Source organism: Cetorhinus maximus, chromosome 7, assembly GCF_964194155.1.
Source record: "Cetorhinus maximus chromosome 7, sCetMax3.hap1.1, whole genome shotgun sequence".
Classification (NCBI taxonomy): domain Eukaryota; kingdom Metazoa; phylum Chordata; class Chondrichthyes; order Lamniformes; family Cetorhinidae; genus Cetorhinus; species Cetorhinus maximus.
This window is the reverse complement of record NC_135885.1, coordinates 133,434,001-133,456,093: the sequence shown is the minus strand read 5'-3', so window position 1 is coordinate 133,456,093 and position 22,093 is coordinate 133,434,001. Positions and strand designations below refer to the sequence as shown.

Here is a 22,093-nt window from a genome sequence, read left to right as displayed (position 1 = left end):
ATGCAATTGCATGCTGTGAATAGGAACGCTTGATCAGAAATTCCTGTCTCGTTGGTCGGTAGCCGTATTCAGTGTTTCACCTTGCAGTTGCAACCGCAGGAACAGCAGGGTCCTGAAAAAGTGCAAGACGTTGAGTAGAAACTGGTAACGTTGCTGGAGAAGAAAGAAGGTGGAGGGTAGAGTGTGTCACTCTGAGCTAGGATGGGCCATGCCCCAAATACCTCATAAAACGCTTATAACAGTTCTGTCTGTACTTGCGCTATGTGAATTTAATTTTGATAATTTACTATATCTTTTGTAATGTTAGGTGCAGCATGTTTTTATTGACTCAACACATGAAACTTAGGCTATGCATGAGCACACAATCTAGTTTGGCACTTTGGTGCAGTACTGAGGCATTAGTCTACTGTCGAAGGTGCCAGCTTTCAGATGAAAGGGTAAACTGAGCTCGATTTTCTCTCTCAGGATGACGTGAGATTCCGTGCCGTTATTCGAAGAAGAGCAGGGCATGTTCCCCCTGGAGCCCTGGCCCCTATTTCTCCTTCAACTCGCACCTGAATTAAAAGGCATTTTTCCTTTATGATAACACAAAATGCTAGAAAAACTCAGATCTGACAGCACCATGGAGAGAGAAACGGAGCTAAAGTTTCGAGTCCGTATGACTTTTCTTAGGAACTCCACTTCGGAAACCATCTTTCTCCACAGATGCTGCCAGACCTGAGCTTTTTCCAGCATTTTCGGCTTTTATTTCAGATTTCCAGCATCCGCTGTATTTTATTTCTATTTTAGCATTTTTCCTTTTGTGACTTGGTTTATTGTCATGTCATATCAAAAAAAAATTGTGAATGGTTTGAGTGGCCAGCACTGGACAATATCCCAAAAGGGTTACTAGGATGAAATGATGGTCACAAATGGTTTGCTCTTAGCCTGGCATCCTTGCTAAGTGGTGTTGGTTTTTCCCAGCACAGTTTGCCCAAAATCAAAAGTGAAAGCCTGAGGAATGAGCCCTCCTTCACTCTCTAATCTTAGATAGAGAATCACCTCTTCTCGGTCCTGCACTAATACACCTGGTGTCCCCCAAGGACCTATCCTTGACACCCTCCTATTTTTCATCTGTATGTGGTCCAGCGACATCAACGTCTGAAGGCACAGCATTAGTTTTCACATGCACTGACGACACCCAGCTTTACCTCACCGCCACCTCTCTCGACTCCTTCATTGTTGCTGAATTGTCAGACTCCTTAACCAACATCTGGCACTGGATGAGCAAACATTTGCTCCAATTACATATTGGGCAGACTGAGGCCATTGCTTCTGGTTCCCACTCCAAACTTGGTTCCCGAGCGACTTGACTCCATCTCTCTCCCTGACTATAGTCTGCGATTAAGGCAGCTTGTTTGCAACCTTGGTGTCACATGTGATCCTGAGTCGAGCTTCCAGTCTTACTCATGCCATCAGCACGATTGCCTGAATCCACTTCAGTGATGTCGCCCAACTTCGCCCCGGCCTCAGCTCATCTGCTGCTGAAACCCTCATTCAGGCTTTCATCGCTTCTAGACTTGACCAATCCAATGTGCTTCTGGCTAGTCTCCCACATCCTACCCTCCGTAAACTTGAGGCCATCCAAAACCCTGCTGGCATGTCCAAACTCACAGCAAACCCCATTCCCCATGCATGGGGAAATTCGCACCCTTATTTTCAGATCCCTGCATGGCCTCTTACCCACCCCCTACCCAACCCCCCAATATATGTAATCTCCTCCAGCCCCACGCCCTCTGAGATACCTGCGTTTCTCTAATTTTGGGCTCTTGTGCATCCCCAATTTTAACTGCTTCACTTATTGGTGGCTGTGCCTTCAGTCTCCTGGGACCTAATTTCTAGAATTCCCTCTGTCCTTCCCTCCACTCCTTCCTCCCCTTTGAGCAAGCTTTTGGTCATCTAACCTAGTATTTCTTTATGTGGCTTGGTGTCATACTTTGTGCTGTACAAAGCGCTTTGCGTTACGTTAAACGCACTGTATAAATAGAAGTTGGAACTTCAGGCTGGAGATAATTTGCATTTGAATCGAGTTTATGATCTCCTGTGCCAGTTTAAAAAAATGTTGTGTTGGGGGCCAGCTGCGCTACCCCCAACCCATTGAATTAATTGTCTTGCCATGTTTCTCTAACTTTGCAGGCTTTTGAAGAGGCCTGATGCTTTTTTGACACTAATAGAATAGGCATCCTTTTAAAGCTTTAAAATATTCAGTTCTTTAATTTACTAAGAAACTGACTGCAGTACACCACTTACAGCTAGTAAATAAGTCTGTATAGTTTTTTGAAGTTATTTAAAGTAGTTTTAACGCCTGTTAGTGACTGATGAAGGATGTTTATTCTTTATGATAAGCCCCTTTTTAGCTGTATCTATAAAGTTTCACTCTTTAACATAGAGGAATATTTCAAAGTGCAAGAAAAAAAATAAACAAGTGCGTTGTAAAACGCTGCTCAATTGTGGTGACTCAAGGAAGATTTCAATTAGATATTCAATTGAGTTTCTGCAGAAAGTTGAGCAAGAAACACTTCTTCAATTTGAAAACTAGTGCAGTTTGTGACCAGATTGCTACTTGTGCCCAAAACAGTAACCCTACCCCCTTGTGTCTGGTCAGTGTTTTTTTTAAAAAAAAAAATCAAGCGGTAAACAGAGATTAGGATAGTTCCAGAAAGGAAAGGTTGCTGGGTTATAATTGCACCTTTGTTCCTCAACGTGCCTTCTCACCAGTCTGGAATGCTAGCGTGTGACTGAACAGGCTGGTAAGACCACATCCAATCGAAAGATGATGACCTCAGAAGTTTTAGTTAAAGGTGGTGACCTCAAGTGTGTTCATGAATGCTTCATTTCTTAGATAAATATAAGGGCGTCACTGAGGTATGGCTTAACTGAGTGACACCTAATCTCGGATTGTTGTGGCAGCTTGAGAAACATCCTTGTTGAACTCCTGACATTTGTTTTGCTCTTTGTAACAGTCTTTTTATGCTCATTCTCTATCCCACCCCGCCCCACCCCTCCCCTCCCCTTCCCAGCACTATTTTTCAGTTTTTCTCGCTTCTTATCAATGATTGTACCTCATTCAGCAGGGTGGGTCCACTTTGCCTCGGCAATGTTAATTGAACTCCCGAGTAGCTGCATTTGGCTAGTGTAAGCAGTGTAGGAAGAATAATCTTAAATATTGCTGAAAAGGCCACAATTTAAACTACAGGGGAAAGGTTGCTGATTAGCTGGAAAGTAGACTCTGATTAGTCAAGGCATTGCCATGGAGAAAACAACGGACTCTCCAAGTTCCCCGGGTAATTCAAAACTTCTGCAGTCAGATGTGATTCCACGATTGGGCAGCGCTTGCCAAACAACCCTGAGTGCGCGAGTATCCGCACTAACAACCTACTTAGGATAAACAGTCAAGCTTGTAATGTGGCTCACTTATGCTTGCTAAAAGAGGCATTCATATGCAGAGACCTGTTCGCTGCAATTAAAAGGAAAAGTTTAAGCCGTGTGCGTTTATTTTTAAATACCCGGGAGCTTGGGGAACCTATAGTTCCCCGTTGCTTTCTCCATGGTAATGCCTTGGCCAATCAGAGTTGACTTGCCAACCAATCAGCATCTTTTTCTTTTGTAGTATAAATTATCCTGATCTTTTGAAATTTGGCGTTCCTGTGTTTGTCCTGCTGAGTGCAAGACGAAAATCTTTGGCAACATGTCTTTCTTTTCAGCAATATTCAAGTTCTGTACTAGTAACCATTATCTTAGTCTCCCACTTTATTTGTTGACTTGGGAGTCTCATGTTGCAGCATAATTCCTGGATGCTTTATTTTCTGGTATGTCATGGTAAATAATGTTTAGATTTTTAACTGCCTGTTTGAGGCTGTCCAACTTTAACTAAGTTCGTAGAAGCTGTATGTATCAAAATGGCAATCAGGAAACAAAATAAATTTAAAAACAGAACATGCCTGAAAGATTGAGCAGGTCAGCCAGCATTTACAAGGAGAGAAACGGGTAACGTTTCTGGCTGATGACCTTTCATCTTCTAGTTTAGATGGAAGAGGGCAAAAATTTAATTCTAAACCTTTATAAAACACTGGTTTGGCCTCAGCAGGAGCAGTGCGTCCATTTCTCGGTACCATACTTCAGGACGGATGTCAAGGGGTAGCAGAAAAGCGATACAAAGGGTTGAAGACTTCAGCTAACTGAAGAGAGAGATGGTTAAGGGGAAATTTGAAAGGGGGTTCAGAATCGTGAAGGGAGTTGAAAGAGTAAATAGGGAGGAACTGTTATCAGTGGCCAAAGAGTCAGTAAGCAGAGGACACAGATTTAAGCTTATTGTCAAAAATGGAGAAAAAAAGAATGGACGGCACTACATTGTTTGATTATGGTGGTGGAAGTAGATTTCATGGTAACTTTGCAAGAGGAATTGGATAAGTATTTGAGAAAGAAGCTTTCTGGGCTATGGGAAATGAGCAGGGGAGTGGGAATAGTTGGACGACAGTCAAAATGGCTGCCTCATGTACTTTATCTCTCTGCTTCTATGAAGTAAGATTGGTGGGAGGATAGCTTATAAGCCTTTATGCCAACATTTAGTGATTTAAGCTAAAGAAATGCATTATCTGTGCTGGCTTCACCTCTCTGTATTTGAGAGATTACTTGCCCTGGTTATTAGTTGCACTTTAAATTGCGTGATTGTGGTACCTTGACATAAAGTATCATAAACCTTTGTACTGTTAGTTTGTTTCATTCACATAGTGAATAAGACATTTGAGCATATGATTGCACCCTATTGGGTGCCTATTGTATCAAAATAACCAAAGATTAGAGAATCTAGCACATGTTGGCACAACAGGCTTTCATTTCTCTCTGCTTACTTTAGCCAGCTTAATCTTCATATTCGGAGGATTTCTATAAGAACATGGTGCTGAGGTTTTGTTTTCAATTCAATTGAAATCTCCTGTGCGGCAGACGTATAGATGCAAAAATTTACAATTTTCTCTCTCTCCCCCCACTCCCCCAACTCCAGAAACTAGGAAGGGTCTTGTTTCCATCAGAACGTAAATAGGAATAGGCCATACGGCCCCTTGAGCCTATTCCCCCATTCAATACTCTTCTACCTCAATTCCCCTTTTCTTGCTCCACCCCTATAATTCCTTGATTCCCCTAGTGTCCAAATATCTGTCGACCTCAGACATGAAAACACCCAGCAACTGAGCACCCACAGTCCTGTATGGGAAAAAATGCCACTGATTCACAACTGAGTGAAGAAATTTCTTCTCATTTCAGTCCTAAGTGGCCGACCTCATATAACGAATGACTATGACCACTAATTCTAGACTCTCCAGCCAGGGGAAACAGCCCCTCTGCATCTACCTTGTCAAGTGCACTCAGAATCTTACATGTTGCAATGAGATCGCCTCTCGTTCTTCTAAACTCCAGAGAATGAAAGCCCATTCTACTCGATCTCCCTTCATAGGAAAACCCTGTCATCCCAGGAATTGATCTCGTTTTTTCATATTGTCCAGAATATTACTTGGCTCAGAAAATTTGTCAAGCTCGGAAAGACAGAAATGAGCAGCTCCATTTCTGTGCTGTATTAGCCGATATGTTAAGGTGCTAGTATTATGCTGCAGCCTAATTCTAGAGTTATTGAATGATACAATGGGCTGAATGGTCTCTTTCTGTGCTGTACGAGGCTGGCTCTTTGAAAGTGCTTTACAATGGTCCCACTCCCTGCTCTTTCTGAGGTGTCAGCTGTGGCTCAGTTCATAGCACCCTCGCCTTTGAATCAGAGGGTTGTGGGTTCATATCCCACCCCCGGAAAACCAAGAACTGTGATTGTACTCGAAAGAAGTTGCAATCTGTGACTGTTGGTAACTCGAAAGAGTTTCCCTGCTCTTTCTGCATAGCCCTGTCATTTTCCACCCTCCACACCCCTTCAAGTATTCATTGAATTCCTTTAAGAAAGTTATTATTGAATCTGTCACCCTTTCAGGTACTGCATACCAGGGTGTTGTCAAACCAAAAATGCTGGGAATGCTTAGCAGGTCAGGCAGCATCTGGAGAGAAACTGTTAACATTTCAAGTCGAGATGACCTAAACTCCACATCATCATAATTTGTTGCATGTTTTTTTTCCTCACGCCCCCTTTAGTTATTTTTAAATTGGTTGCCCCTGGTTACTGACCCATCTGCCACTGGAAGCGGTTTCTCCGTATTTACTTGGCCATTCACGATTTTGAGCATTGCTATCGAATCTCCACTTCTTCTCTGCTCTGGGCACAATGTATCCATGTGACTGAAGCCTTTAATTCCTGGCACCATTCTAGTAAATCTCATCTACACCCACGCTGAGACCTTGGCATCCCTTCTAAAGCGTGGTGCCCAGGTTGGCCCTAGTACACCAGCTGGAACGATGCAGTAGTTTATAAAGGTTTAGCATAACTTCCTTGTTTTCGTTCTCTCGTGTCTATTTATAAAGCCATGGATCCTGTGTACCTATTCCCAACATGTCCTGCCACCTTCGAAGATTTGTGTGCATACACGCAAAAGGTCTTTATTCTCCCAGCACCTCTTCTAAATCGTATCTTTTAGTTTTTGCATCCAGTCATTCTTTTTACCAGTTGGGTTACTTCACACTTAAAGTGTGTTAAATTGCTTCTATCATGCGCCTGTCCACTTCCAGTCTATGTCCTCCTGAGGTAAAAGCAGAACGTGTTGAAAAAACTCAGTAGGCCTGGCAACTTCTGTGGAGAGAGAGAGTTAAGGTTTCGCATCCAATATGATGACGACTCTTCTTTGAGTTCCAAAAATTAGGTTTGTCTTCTGTAAACTTTGAAATTGTGCCCTGTATACCCAAGTCCCCAGGGCATTAATATGTAACAAAAAGGCCAGTTGTCCCAACTCCAACCCTTGAAGTGCAACACTGGATACATCCCTTCAGTGTGGAAAACCAACTTCACTGCTACTCTCTGCTTTCTGTCCCTTTGCCAATTTTGTACCAACACAGCCACTGCTACTTTAATCATGTGGGTTTTAATTTTGCAAAGTCTATCATGTACTTTTTGTTTTTTGAAAGTTCATATAGGCAGCATCAGCTGCAGTATCTCATCAGCTCCCTCCGTAACTTCATCAAAGACATAACTGAGTTAGTCAAATACAATTTTCCTTTAACAAATCTGCACTGTCTGTCATTCATTTATTAACCCATATTTTTCAATTAATGTCCCCAGACTGAGGTTTATAAAAATGACCACACACTGACATAGGCTGACTGACCTTATTATCTATATTTATTCTATACCGTTGCTTTATTAGTTCCTTTTACTGTGACTTTGGTAGCATCCCCTCCTTTAGCGAAGGTAGATGCAAAGTACGCATTTGGTTTAAATAGTGCTGGATTTAGTCAGAGGTCGGGCAGCATCCATGGTGCGAACGTAATTTTTTTCCGATTCTGATGAGTCACTGACCTGAAATGTTAACTTTTTATCTCTCTCCATGGATACTGCCTGACCAGCTGAGTGTAACTAGCTTTTCCTGCATTTATTCCGGATTTACAGCATCTGTGGTATTTTGCTTTTGCACTCTCCATTTAGTGTCTCAGCCAATTCCTCTGTTTCCACAGGAAGATCTTTTTGGTCCTTCACTGGTCCCATCTCCCTATACCCATCCCATTTACTACTTATGTGTCCTTTTGAGTTCCCTTTAATGTGACTTGCTAAACTATTCTCTCATACTTTCTTTGCCTCTGTTATTTCCTTTTTCATTTCTACTCAATACTTTTGTATTCGGCTTGATTCTCTCCTGAACCATAAACTTGACATTTATTGTAAGAGTCCTCCGTTCTGTTCCGTTTTAATCTCAGCCCCTTCAGTCATCCAGGGAGCTGAAGCTTTGCATCCCCTTCCTTTCCCCCCTCCTGTCTGTAGTCTACACCTGAATTATCTCCTGAAAGGCCCACCCTCCATTGCTCATTTACACTTTCACCCCTGCTTATTTTTGACTCCAATATGCCTGACCAGATCCTTTTCCAACTCGCTGAAATTAGTCCTCATACAATTGAGAACTTGCACATTTGATGTTTCCTTGCCCTTTTCCCGTAACTGCTCTAAACCTAATATTGTGATCACTCTTTCCCAAATCCCCTCCCACTGTAACAAACTCCACTTGCCCATTTCATTCCCCAGCACTAGATCCAGAACTGCTTCTTTTCTCATAGGCCTGGAAAGATATTGATCAAAAAAGTTCTCTTGTACACATTTTGGGGATTTCCCTTCCCCCTTGTTTGCTATTTTCCAAGTCTGTACTAGGAATTTCAAGTCCCCATTGTTACTGTATAAAGTCCTTGCAACCTTCTGTTTTCCTACCAACTTGTTCCTTCATCCACGTTCCCCTAATAGCTGCTTAGTGACCTTCAGTGCTGTTGAAATGGGTTAAGCCAGGCTGCAAAGTTGAGTAATTCTCTGTCAAGCTTTCCCCATGATTTAAGGTGAGGTACTTGCGCAAGATACTAAAGGAAACCTGGCATCTGTGGACCCACACCCACGGCCAGGAGTCAAAATTCTGTATGGGGAGCAGCAGAGGCAAGCCTAAAAAAATGATCTTTTACTTGTTTCTCATAGTATACTGAAAAGCAGAGTGTTTATCTTGAAAATTCCAATTGTCTGACGCTGAGATTTTCATGGGCGTGCAGTTTCACGCTCATTACATCAGTTTCTGTTGTCCCACTTTTTTTTGACTATAATACTGAACTTTTTTGGGATCGAGTTGTTAAAGATGGTGGATGAATCAGAGGGTGTTCTAGCTTCATATAGAATTGTGTTTGTGGTAGACAGAGGTGTGTTTACTTGTTTGTGAGCTTTTTTAACGATAAGTTTGACAGGTAATGACCTGTTAAAGAAAGACTTTTATTTATGTAGTGCTTTTTATGACCACTGGATGTCTTGAAGCACTTTACAGTGAATGAAGTCTTTTGAAGGTTTTTAGAAATTCTTTCCTGGGATGTGGGTGTCGCTGGCAAGGCCAGCATTTGTTGCCCATCCCTAATTGCCCCTTGAACTAAGTGGCTTGCTTGGCCATTTCAAAGGGCATTTAAGAGTCAACCACATTACTGTGGGTCTGGAGTTACATGTAGGCCAGACCAGGTAAGGACAGCAGATTTCCTTCCCTAAAGGACATTAGTGAACCAGATGGGTCTTCACAACAATCGACAATAGTTTCATGGTCACCGTTACTGAGACTAGCTTTCAATTTTTTAAAAAATTCATTCACGGGATGTGGGCTTTGCTGGCTAAGCCAGCATTTATTGCCCATCCCGAATTGCCCTTGAGAAGGTGGTGGTGAGCCTGCCTTCTTGAACTGCTGCAGTCCATGTGGTGTAGGTACACCCATGGTGCTGTTAGGCAGAGAGTTCCAGGATTTTGACACAGCAACAGTAAAGGAACGGCGATATATTTCCAAGTCAGGATGATAAGTGACTTGGAGGGGAACTTCCAGGTGGTGGTGTTCCCATCTATCTGCTGCCCTTGTCCTTCTAGATGGTAGTGGTCGTGGGTTTGAAAGGTGCTGTCTAAGGAGTCTTGGTGAATTCCTAAAGTTCATCTTGTAGATTGGACACACTGCTGCTACTGTGCGTCAGTGTTGGAGGGAATGAATGTTTGTGGATATGGTGCTGATCAAGCGGGCTGCTTTGCCCTGGATGGTGTCAAACTTCTTGAGTGTTTGGGAGCCGCACTCATCCAGGCAAGTGGGGAGTATTCCATTACACTCCTGACTTGCGCCTTGTAGATGGTGGACAGGTTTTGGGGAGTCAGGAAGTGAGTTACTCAGCGCAGGATTCCGAGCTTCTGACCTGCTCTTGTAGCCACAGTATTTATATGGCTAGTCCAGTTCAGTTTCTGGTCAATGGTAACCCCCAGGCTGTTGATAGTGGGAGATTCAGTGATGGTAATGCCATTGAACGTCAAGGGGTGATGATTGGATTCTCTCTTGTTGGAGATGTTCATTGCCTGGCACTTGTGTGGTGCAAATGTTACTTGCCACTTGTCAGCCCAAGTTTGGATGTTGTCCAGGCCTTGCTGCATTTGGACATGGACTGCTTCAGTATCTGAAGAGTCACGAATGGTGCTGAACATTGTGCAACCATCAGCGACCATGACCTTATGATGGAAGAAAGATCATTGATGAAGCAGCTGAAGATGGTTCGGCTGAGAACACTATCCTGAGAAACTCCTGCAGTGATGTCCTGGAGCTGAGATGACTCAGCTCCATCTTCCTTTGTGCTAGGTATGACTCCAACTAATTCAGAGTTTTCTCCCTGATTCCCATTGACTCCAGTTTTGCTAGGGCTCCTTAATGCCACACTCAGTCAATTGCTGCCTTGATGTCAAGGGCAGTCACACTCACCTCGGGAGTTCAGCTCTTTTCTCCATGTCTGAACCACATTTGTAATGAGGTCAGGAGCTGAGTGGCCCTGGCGGAACCCACACCGGGCGTCAGTGGGCAGGTTATTGCTAAGCAAGTGCTACTTGATAACACTTGATGACCCCTCCATTACTTTACTATTGATCGAGAGTAGACTGATGGGGCAGTAATTGGCTGGGTTGGATTTGTCCTGCTTTTTGTTTACAGGACATACCTGGGCAATTTTCCACATTGCCAGGTAGATGCCAGTGTTAGCTGCAGTGGAACAGCTTGGCTAGGGATGCGGCAAGTTCTGGAGCACAAGTGTTCAGTACTATTGTGGGATATTGTCAGGGCCCATAGCCTTTGCGGTATCCAGTGCCTTCAGCTGTTTCTTGATATCACGTGGAGTGAATCGAATTGGCTGAAGACTGGCATCTGTGATACTGGGAGGAGGCCAAGATGGATCATCCACTCAGCGCTTCTGGCTGAAGATTGTAGCAAATGCTTCAGCGTTATCTTTTCACTGGTATGCTGGGCTCCCCAACCATTGAGGATGGGGATATTTGTGGAGCCTCCTCCAGTGAGTTATTTAATTTTCCACCACCATTCATGACTGGATGTGGCAGGACTGTAGAGCTTAGATCTGATCCGTTGGTTGTGGGGTCGCTTAGCTCTGTTTATCGCTTGCTGCTTATGTTGTTTGACACGTAAGTAGCCCCGTATTATAGCTTCACCAGGTTGACACCTCATTTTTAGGTATGCTTGGTGCTGCTCCTGGCATGCTCTCCTGCACTCTTCATTGAATCAGGATTGATCCCCTGGCTTGATGGTAATGGTAGAGTGGGGGATATGCTGGGCCATGAGGTTACAGATTGTGTTTGAGTACAATTCTGTTGCTGCTGATGACCCACAGCGCTGCCTGGATACCCAGTCTTGAGTTGCTAGATCTGTTGAAATCTGTCCCATTTGGCACGGTGGTAGTGCCACGTGACACGATGGAGGGTACCCTCAATGTGAAGGCGGGACTTTGTCCCCACAATGTGCAGTGGAGTCCTATTGATAGTCATGGACAGATGCATCTGCAGCAGGCAGGTTGGTGAGGATGAGGTCAAGTATGTTTTTCCCTCTTGTTGGTTCCCTCACCTGCCGCAGACCCAGACTAGCAGTCAAGTCATTTAGGACTCTGCCAGCTCGGTCAGTAGTGGTGCTACCGAACCACTCTTGATGATGGACATTGAAGTCCTCCACCCAGAGAACATTCTGCACCCTTGCCACCCTCAGTGCTTCCTCTGAGTGGTGTTCAACATGGAGGAGCATTGATTCATCAGCTGAGGGGGGCGTGGTACGTGGTAATCAGCAGGAAGTTTTCTTGCTCAGGTTTGACCTGATAGGGGTCCGGAGTCGATGTTGAGGACTCCCCGGGCAACTCCCTCTCAACTGCGTACCACTGTGCTGCCACCTTTGCTGGGTCAGTCTTGCTGGTGGTCATACCCAGGGATGGTGATGGTGGTTTCTGGGACATTATCTGTAAGCCATCCTCACGGAATCATATCTATGACACCTCTCCCAATTTTGGCACCAGCCCCCATAAGGAGGACTTTGTTGTTGTCATTTCCGGTGGTCGCTGCCGGGTGGTCCGTCTGGTTTCATTCCTTTTTTTTTTGCCACTTTGATACAACTGAGTGGCTTGCTATGCCATTTCAGAGGGCATTTAAGAGTCAACCACATTGCTGTGGGTCTGGAGCGCTGTGCCTCTTGTTTTTCAAATGAGTGCCTTGCTGCCCTTGAGGAGGTGGCAGCACTGTGGGAGGTCCTTGTTCCCACGGACGGGAGGAGGAGGCCCCCTCACGTGAACAAACATGCCTGGGAGGAGACGGTGGCGATTGTGAGCTCCCACGATGTGGTGCGATGCACCTGGATCCAGTACCGCAAATGTTTCAACGACCTCTTGCGCTCGGGAAGGGTGAGTACCTTGTTGGCATTGGTCACTTAACCCAGCAGGTAGGCTTTCCCCCCTGGCCACCCTCCCACCAACTCTGAGTGTAGTGACTGCATTGAATCATTGATGGCATGTGTCCTTCGCTGGATGGGCCAGCAGATATTGCCCATGCCGAGGTCACCCTGAGAGGGCGGTGATGAGATGGGTTCTGCACCTACAGCATGTGGTACAGTGACACCCACGTTACTGTTTTGGGGGCAGCCTGGAGGATCTGCACCTAGGCGCAGCATTGGAACCCCAGGACATGTCAAAGTCAGGGTGATGAGATGCTGGGAGAGGAGCTTCCAGGTGGTGGGGCACCCATCCACATGCTGCCCTTTGCGTTCCATATGCTTGTACCTCCTTGCTCAGCAAAGTTAGACTGTGTGGTGCCAAATGAGATGTAGGCTGCATTTGGCCAAGTTGGGGGTCAAGCCTGGCATCCTTGTGCGAGTATGCAGCAGCTGTGGGGTGAGGAGGCACTGGAGCCCTGCAATGTCCCACTCTGGTTGGGGTGGGATGACAGCGAAGAGATTCCAGGTACAAGTAGCACTCATCAATACTCTTCTCTCCTTTTCAGGAGAAGAATGCTCATAATGCCGCCGAGCGGTTGAGGACTGGCGGAGGGCCGGCCCAGTTGGCGATCATGCGGTTTGAGCAGGAGGCCCTCGATCTGGAGAGGCACCATGTGCCCAGGTCCACCGAGGCTGAGCACTGAGGTCACCATTAGTGTCCCAGCAGCCATGCCAGTGCTGAATGTTCAGTGATTGAAGTTTGCAACATGGTTTGACCATTGCTTATGGAAGGATGAGCGCATAATGATCCAGGGGACAGGGATGCACTTTGACATTGTCTCCACGTTAGCTGATCCAATGTTCTTCCTTTCAGCATCAGCTGAACAGGGCCGGGAGGAGGAGCAGCAGAGGCTCCCCTCTCACACCCGAGGGCCCTGAAGTCTCTGACCCACCAGCATTACACCATCTCTGCCAGGCAGGCACCAGCGCGGATACTAGCACCTCGGTGGGAATTAGATCATCGGCTAGTGTCCCGGGCACAGTGGTGAGGGCACTTCACAATCGCTGGAGGAGCTGGCGGAGACAGTGTGCCCATGGCACCAGCAGTCGGAGGATTGCTGGGAACCAAGCACATGCTCAGTCGGTGCCTGATGATGTGCCTCTGGAGTCGTCTGTGAGGCAGCAAACGATGGAAGTCCAGCAGGGTGCGTGGGAGGATCTGGGGGAGATACATGAGGCTATGCTTGGCTTGGTCTCCGTGGTGGAGGAGTCCACGTGGACCATCGCCGATGCAATGAGCCTCATGGCCGAGCGCCATGCTCCCTCCATGGAGAGAGTGGTGACTCTTGTGGAGAGGCTTCTCCAGGAGACCAATCAGGGCTTCCTGGGGATGCACTCGGACCAGCAAGCCCTCACATTGGCATTGACCTCAGCTGGTCAGTGCCAGCGTGGGAGATGGTCTGGGCACCAAGTTTCCCAGCTCGGCGCCAATCCATCTACAGTGAGCAGGGAGGTCTGAAGTGACTTCACGTTGGCGCAGCAGCTGCCTGTTATCTCTGCGGGCTCCTCTCAGGGCACTCCGGATGAGGGCAGCAGCTCCACTGCCAGCGACCGTTGCATCTGTTGAGGCTGCGACAACTGGGGAGATGCCAGCTGTGGAATTGGCAGCTCCCTCCCAGGCGGGGGCAGCACTGGCTCCACGGGCCAGAGGACAACCGCCAAGGTCGAGGCCAACAGGACAGCACAGTGAGTAGGCTGTCTCAGACGCCACTCCCAGCAAGGGGGCAGCAACTAGACGTAGCACCCGAAAGTATAAATTTAAGGCACCTTAGGCGCACCGCGGGTTTCTCACTGGTGCTTTCGTGTTGCCCCACAATGAGGTCATGATTAGTTGGTGTGGTGTTTAACACCTTTGTCATTTTGTTTCCTTAAGTTAATTTTGTTATATCATTAAATTTAGACATGTGACCATGGCTGAAGGTGCCTCTTCCTCTGCAGGTGGATGGTTACCCATGATGTTATGAGTGAGTTGTGTCACATTGAGCTTTATTGACAAGGCCCTTAGTTAAAGTTCCTATCCAGGCAGATTTAGCACTCAGGTATTGAGTATGGAGCCTGCAGCACAGGCTTTTGTTAGAGGTCCATCTGTGGTGTTCTAGCTGAAGTTCATTGGATTAAAGCCTCCCGGGTGTCCCTGCCTCCCTGGAGTATGCCCGGGTCATACTCGGTTTCTATCACCTCATCATTTCCCCGTGCGTGCTCATCCTCGGACTCACTGCTGGACTCATCGTGTGCAGCCGCAGCCACTGCGTCTATGTCTTCATCGTCCACTGCGACCCCCCTTTCCAGCGCAAGATTGTGGAGAGTGCAGCATGCAACCACTATCACCGACACACGATCTGGGGGGTACTGGAGTGTGCCACCTGAACGGTCCAGGCATTGGAAGCGCATCTTGAGAAGACCGATGGTTCTCCCCACCACGGCCCTTGTGAAGGCGTGGCTCCTATTGTACCGCTGCTCAGCTTCTGTTCTTGGATGGTGGAGAGGCGTCATGAGCCACCTTCTGAGGGGATAGTCCTTATCACCCAGCAGCCATCCATCCATCCAGCTGGGCTGGAGCACTGAAGAGCCCTGGCACCTGGGAGTGTCTGAGGACGTAGGCATCGTGGGAGCTGCCTGGGTACCTTGCACAGACTTGTAGAATCAGCATCCTGTGATCACACACTATCTGCACGTTCATGGAGTGGAAGCCCTTCCTGTTGACGAAGGCACCGGGCTCACCTGCTGGCGCCTTGATGGCCACATGTGTACAGTCTATTGCACCCTGGACGCGGGGGAAGCCAGCAATGGCCGCGAAGCCTCTGGCTCGCTGTGTCTGGCTGGCCTGCTCCCAATGGTAGTGGATGAAGGTCAATGCCGCCTGAACCGAGCATCTGTAACCTACTTGACACAAGTGTGGACAGCTGATTGGGAGGTACTGCAAAGATCACCCACTGAGCCCTGGAAGGAGCCAGAAGCATGGAAGTTGAGGGCAGCTGTGACCTTTAGAGCCACTGGCATGGGGTGTCCAGCCACACAGTTAGCGGAGATCTCAGGGCCTATCATCTGACAGATATAGTTGACTGCCTCCCTAGAGATGGAGCCTCCTTCGACACTGCACCTCAGACATATTGAGGTAGCTGCTTCGCCGCCTGTATACCCTGACAGCAGGATGGTGGCATCTTCTGCGGCCCCTTCCGCCTTGGACTCCCTCTTGGCCCTAGGCCCCTTGCCGTTGCCTCTTCTCCCAAAAGGTGGGGCTCCCCTGGGGGCTGAATGTGCACTCATGGCTTCCTCTCCCTTCTGATTCTCCCTTCCTCCTCAGAGGAGGTGCCTCCACTGGATAGCAGAACTTCCATTCCCAGGCTAAGGGAAGGCTTCTTGAAACCTGCAGGCCCTAAAAAGGATCTTCACTGTAGAGTGCTGACCTGAAGGTTATGAGTCCCGTCCAAGCAGATGGTATGAGTTTTGAAGTATTTCTGCTCTTACAGGCAAGTATCAGTAACTTTCCAAATTAAATACCTGACTGAGAACATTTGCCCTTTGAGCTCTTTACCCCACCTGTGGATGAGGGTTATACAAATGTGTGCTACCCATTGCACCTGTGCGATGACCTGGAGATCGCACGGTTCCCGAAAAATCACCGTCAGTTGGTGCCTCAAGGGCCTTAAATGGCTCGTTAATTAATGGCAGGCGTGCATCGGAGATCATCGCGCGCCCGCCCACCGAAATATCGCGATGGCGCGCCGTGTTGTCGGGATGCTCGCCGTATATCTTGCAGTGTTTTAAAGAATTTACTTGAGAACAAAATCACCGCATCCCCTCGAGGTGTCAGCTGTGACCCAAAGTATAGCGCTCTTGCCTCTAAGTCTGATGGTTGTGTGTTCAATCGCACTCGAGTCTTGAGCACATAATCTAGGCTGACACTCCAGTGCAGTTTTGAGGAAGCATTACACTTTGAAGTGTTGTCTTTTGGATAAAGTGTTAAACCAGTGCTCTGTTTGACCCCTCAGGGCACTGATTGCCCAAATACAATAACCTGTCCTGTATGGTGTTGAACTTCGAGTGTTGCAGTTGCATTCAGACAAGTGGTGATTACTCCATTACACTCATGATTTGAACCTTCTAGATGGTAGAGAGGCTTGGAGGGGTCAGGAGGTGAGAGGTGACATAAGACCAAGGCTTGCTGATGGGGCCTGGCTCAGTTCTGGACCAAGATGTCCATGGCCTGGATCTCTGATTGTGACCCTGTTGAAGATCAAAGGAAGATGACTGAGCGATCTCTCTTTTTTTTTGTAATGGTTCTTGCTTTGGGAATCCAATAGTTGAGCTTAACTGACAATTGGAATTGCATAGCTAACCAGCAAGATTTTTCTGATATCCAGTTAAATAGCCAGTATGGACACAGATGGATAGTAGAAAACCTGGCCTTTGCTTGCCTGTAATTCTGATACTAGTCGAAAAATTTCGCTAACATGATGTATGGCTAACAAATTACCCCTACACTTGCTGTTAAGCCTGATTTGTTTTGTTACTGTTCATTCACCCCCTTGCCTGCTAATTTCTCTTGCCCGAGCCTCACCATCTCATCTCATCTCTCTGCCCATTCATGTGCTCTATCTTTCTTTTTCCCCAACCAGACAAGCCCTTTTACATATCTATCTGTTAGAATTTTTGGTTAAGAACTGAGTGTATAAACTTGGATCAATGCGGTTTAGCATCACCAGACCTAGTTCATCTTTATGGATGAGCTGCTACATAAAGGGAGAAATTGTAAAACGTCGTTGAACCTTTTTTTTTAATAAAGAAGAGTAATAAATAAAGTTTTGGATAGTATATATTAATCCACCAATAGAAAGCATCTTCATCTGTCTGTCGGAAGCAGGAATATTTGCCACATCGTGATGTTTGGCAGGCAAACAAATGGTGGTTGCTGTTGGTTTTCTATAAGCTCAAAAATGAAGACCGACCTGTTTTATTCCTAATTTTGTAGTGCCAGTCAAGGTTTTAAAAATAAAGTCCAATTGTGATACTAGCCCATTTAAGCATTTGGCTTTTGTTGAAAAACTTGTACAAAGGTTGTGCTGTGTTAAGTAAATGTGACGTATCCCTCCAAATGAATGATGAACAAAAGTATATGAAAGCGTGCTGTGACATGCCCAGATGTATTTTAAACAAATAGTTGAATGTTTTACTTAATTTACTTTAAATTCTTCAAAGTAGAAATACCTTAGCAACTTTGAGAAGAAGAATTAAGTATGATGCATTGAAACAGTTGTATATCAACATACTTTGCATTAAAGCACTCTGCTTTTTGGGTTTATTAGAGGAGCAAGGACAAACCTCTAATCTTAAATTTGCAAGTAACTGGAAAGACGTTTTTAATTGGATTGTTTTTGGCATACTTTTATTTCAGCCCCCCATGTGCATAGACAGATATATCTGTCCTTATGAGCGCTGCCCAAACACAAGGTCAATATTAAGGACCTTTCTAAAGACCTGATTTTGTTTTTGCTTACTGTTTCTTTAACAATTGCTAGCAAGCAGGTGCAGCGAATGCTGTATCATATCACGCCTTGCTTAAAAAGTTTGTGCTGCACTGTATGTTACATTAACTGCTGCAAGAGTGCTAACCTTTGCCGTCCAATCATGATTCCAGGTATATTTAAGAGTCCCGCCACAGTGGCAAACAAGAGGAAGTATTACTCCATCCTGCCTTTCTTGTGGGGCTGCAGGCAGTTTCTGGGTGGGCAAGAGGTTTTTTTAAAAAAAAAAATTAGACACTAGAAGTAATTCGATGTGTCATGAGAGACTAAAAGGAGGGTGGAATGTTTATGTAATAAAGACGTCAGTAATGGTAGCTGCCCACATGCGGTGCATTCATACTATAACAGGTAACAGACAAGTGCCAGTCAGTCCCACGGCCAGCCCACATCCATAGATCGCCAGAGCTGATTCATTGGAAGTTTGATATATCCCCCTCTCTCTCTCTCTCTCTCTCTCTCTCTCTCTCTCTCCATTGCCTTTACTCTAGCAGAGGACTTCAGTGCAAAGGACTTTAGACTGAGTTGGTCTTCCTTGTTTGGTGTGTAACTAAGCAGGGAATTCGCTTCGTTTCTTTTTTCAGGACAACATTAACGTTTTTCTGAAGGGCTGTCAGAAACTTGGTTTAAAAGAAGCCCAGCTGTTTCACCCAGGAGACCTACAGGATTTATCCAGTCGCGTCACTGTCAAGTAAGTGCTGCTTTATTCTTAATGAACTGTTGGGATAGGTAGCGACTATTGAAAGTTCATGATGTCTACGAGCTCTTTATGACCTTTATGCTGGTATTAATATATTTTGATTACATACACTGGCATTTGTACTTTTTAAATATGTACAATGGTTTCTTTGTGAGGAAATGGGAGAGGAAAAAGTGTAGTTGGCAGAACTGTCTAAGCAATATTTTTTAAATGTCAGTAAAAAATATGGCACTTGTGAAAGATTTGAGCAGGAGAAAGATCTGCTGTGGGCTTTGCTGACTGAAGCTCAATTATTTGAAATCATCTCCTGGCATTCACAAACCTCTTTAGTCACAAAAACGTTCCAACTTGCTGTTTGTGGTACGATTGTTTCTGAATCTAAAGCTGTTTAGATTTATTGGGAAAAATGGGAGCAGGAGGTGGGGAATCCAATTTCAAATTCTTTCTGCCTTTATGATCTTGGGGCAAGCAACAGGAGTTTTTGCGTTTCTTTGAAAATGTTTCAATTTGAGAATGAGATATTTAACTTGTTAAATGCAGGCTATTTTGTGGCAAGTCAACACTCTCGGGATTGCAGGTTTACATCCAAAATAAAATGAAGCCTGAGTTTTCCTAGCTTGTCCTGAACATACATCCCTGAAATGGTGTATTTTTTTGTAATAAAGTATTACATGTAGCAAGTTTGGGGAGGGGGGGTGCAATCACTACAGATAATCTATATATACATTACACAAAAATTTGTAATATTTCGGCTTTTCATTGGCATTTGTATCTATTTGCATTGTTTAGTACACACTTGGATAATTTTTCTGTTTCTGTGCTATTGGCCATTGCGCAATATGCTTATAAGTGCACACAGACAATTTTAGCACTCGGTCTGGCTCCAACAATTTCCAAAGGTGTTTATGTGCCTGGTATTGGAGTGATGAGCAACTTTTTTATATTGCTCGAGCTCTAGTGTCGCTGGTTCCTTGCAGCATTGACCTTGTGCAGTTGACAGCAGCCCTAAGGTAAACTTGGCTGATTTGCTAAGACTTGCTGCTGGTGTTTTTCTTTTAATATTATCTGATCTTAACTTTTATTTTATTATCTTTTGAGTTCTTGCTGGCTGAAGGAGACCCAGTTGCAGCAACAATCATTTAATCCAACATAAAAGCAAGTAAACCTGATCCAATGGACCCAGCATTCTTTTTGGTACTTTTATTCAGATGCTTTCCCTTCCATAGATTGATTTCACTAATTACGTATGCCTGTACCTGTGTACAAACATGGAATAGATTCACTCGAAGAGTTTTCTCCTTTATGTTCAAATCTTCATTCCACCATCAACCCGTCTCGCCAGATGATAAAATATTCCTTGTGTTGTCAAAGTGCAGAGTATAGTTAACCTGTGAAATTTATGTTGCTAGCTCAAGTCATAGCATAGCAGTAATTTTGAAGATGATTATATATTTATTTATGGGAGGGAAATATTACCCAACAGATCTTTTAATGATACAGGCTTTGCATAAATTTGGAAAGTTGACATGGGAGTGGTTGCAATGTAGATTTGCACTGACTAGTACAAGATGAAAAAACTCTGACTAATTCTTTGAATTCCTCTGTCAGATATTCTTGCATTAGACGGTCTTTAATTAAAACTGCAGTTCAGATGTAACCGCTTGTTTTCCCAGTGTAGTTGTGTAAACTGAAGGAGGAATAAAGGTCTGGGAAGAACTTTCCTTCTGTTCCAAGTTTATTCATTTCTGCTTGCCCTTCTCCCCCTTTATAGTAGAAAATATTAATCTTGGAAAACTGTTTATTGTGTTGCTTACCCTCTTTTTAAAAAAAAAATGCAATATTTTCATTGGGATGTAGATGCTGAATTTGCATTTGCCCCTGAGGTTGTTTCAACATTGCCACTGATGAGCATCTGTTGCAAAGCAATGTGTGGAAGGTGACTAGCCTGGTTGCCGTTGTAGATCTAGCACACAGTGTATAGCTGGGTTCCCTGAAAAAGCCCGACTTCCAGGCTATAGTGTATTTCTCTGGGATTGGTTTGCACAGGCCAGCTTGACGTATTTCCTTCGCTATTCAGTTGTTTACTATGGTTCTACTCTGGTGTTTGAGAATCACCGTCAGTGACATTGCCGGAGTGGGAAACCACACTAGGGAGGCAGATGATATTGGTTTAAAAAAACTTCAAAAAACACGTTTTTCACAGTCACCCGAGGCTAATGCTTTCTTCTATATATGGGAGACGATTTGATCAAAAACTATTGTTTTCTTCCCCAAATTTTATTTTGAGTATTCTCATGCCTGAAACGTGATCGTTTTCTTTGTTTCCTCCCACTTGTGAAGCTTTCGATGTAGCTTGTGAATCTTTCCCAGGGTATAAAAAGATTGAAATCTTGTTTATGAACATGGAGCATTGCAGGTGTTTTCAAGTTACATAACCTGCTTTTGACAGCCGCAAGTGAAGGTAGCGGAACAGGTTTGTCCAGCTGTTAGGGCTGCAATGGAAAGTGAGGTCGTTAACCCTTTGCCCTCGTTGGTATTTCTCTCATGCAAGTATATACATTGGTCGGGTGAGCAGAAAGCACTCCTTTCATCTGGTGTTTTATCAAACTGGTGTTAGCAAGTCAAACTGTGTGTAATTTATATTTAAAGTAGCTTGTACATTCGTGAGATCCAGAGTTTTGATCAGTAAATTGAACGCACAAGATGTTACGTTCAGGCACCACCTATCTCTGTGGATCATTTGGCACCATTGAAAGAAGTGCAACAAGTTGGTTTTGGTGCCATGGCCAAAGATCCTTCCCTCAACCAACAGCGGCTTGCATTTATGTATCACATCTAGCATGGAAACAAAAAGTCCCAAACTGCTTCACAGAGGCATAATGAAAAAAAAATTGAATTGTCTTTTTCTCCCCCTTCACACCGCCCCCACCCGGGCCTGGTTTTTCGCCCCCTCCCTCTGGCCCAACATTTTCACCCCTTCACCACCACCGCCCCCCACCCTGCCAGCCTGGCTTTTTAGGCTCCTCCCTCCCCCGCCCGGCTTTCTCGCCCCCTCCCGAATCCAACAATAAATTCCTTTTAGTGCAACTAACACAGATGTCGTGTGTTCTCGGTTCCTAATCAGTCAATTGGTTTAGAGGGTGGAGCAGCCAAATGCCACTGTCTATCAGACTGCGCAGTATTGACATGACAAGCACTGGCACTGCCTCTCCCTATTTCTCAATAGCTCATGCCGGTGATGCTTAGTCATACAATTTTATATTCCACCATATTCCTCGCCCATGTTTCCTCAATGTAACAATATGTAGCAACAACTGGCATTTACGTAGCGTCTTAGTGCAATAAAATATCAGGATCCGTTTCACTGGTATGTTATAAAGCAACATTTGACACCAAGTCAC

At 45.1% G+C, this 22,093-nt stretch overlaps 1 protein-coding gene across 3 annotated transcripts in view; it reads left to right on the top strand.

Moving 5' to 3' along the window:
* lmo7a (LIM domain 7a) overlaps positions 1-22,093 on the top strand; it is a 225,703-nt gene that overhangs the window by 91,936 nt on the left and 111,674 nt on the right. For all 3 annotated transcript variants that reach the window (XM_078545979.1, XM_078545978.1, XM_078545977.1), the window contains exon 5: positions 18,577-18,683. In XM_078545979.1, the coding sequence (XP_078402105.1) occupies positions 18,577-18,683 (107 nt within the window). The remainder of the gene's footprint in view (positions 1-18,576; positions 18,684-22,093) is intronic.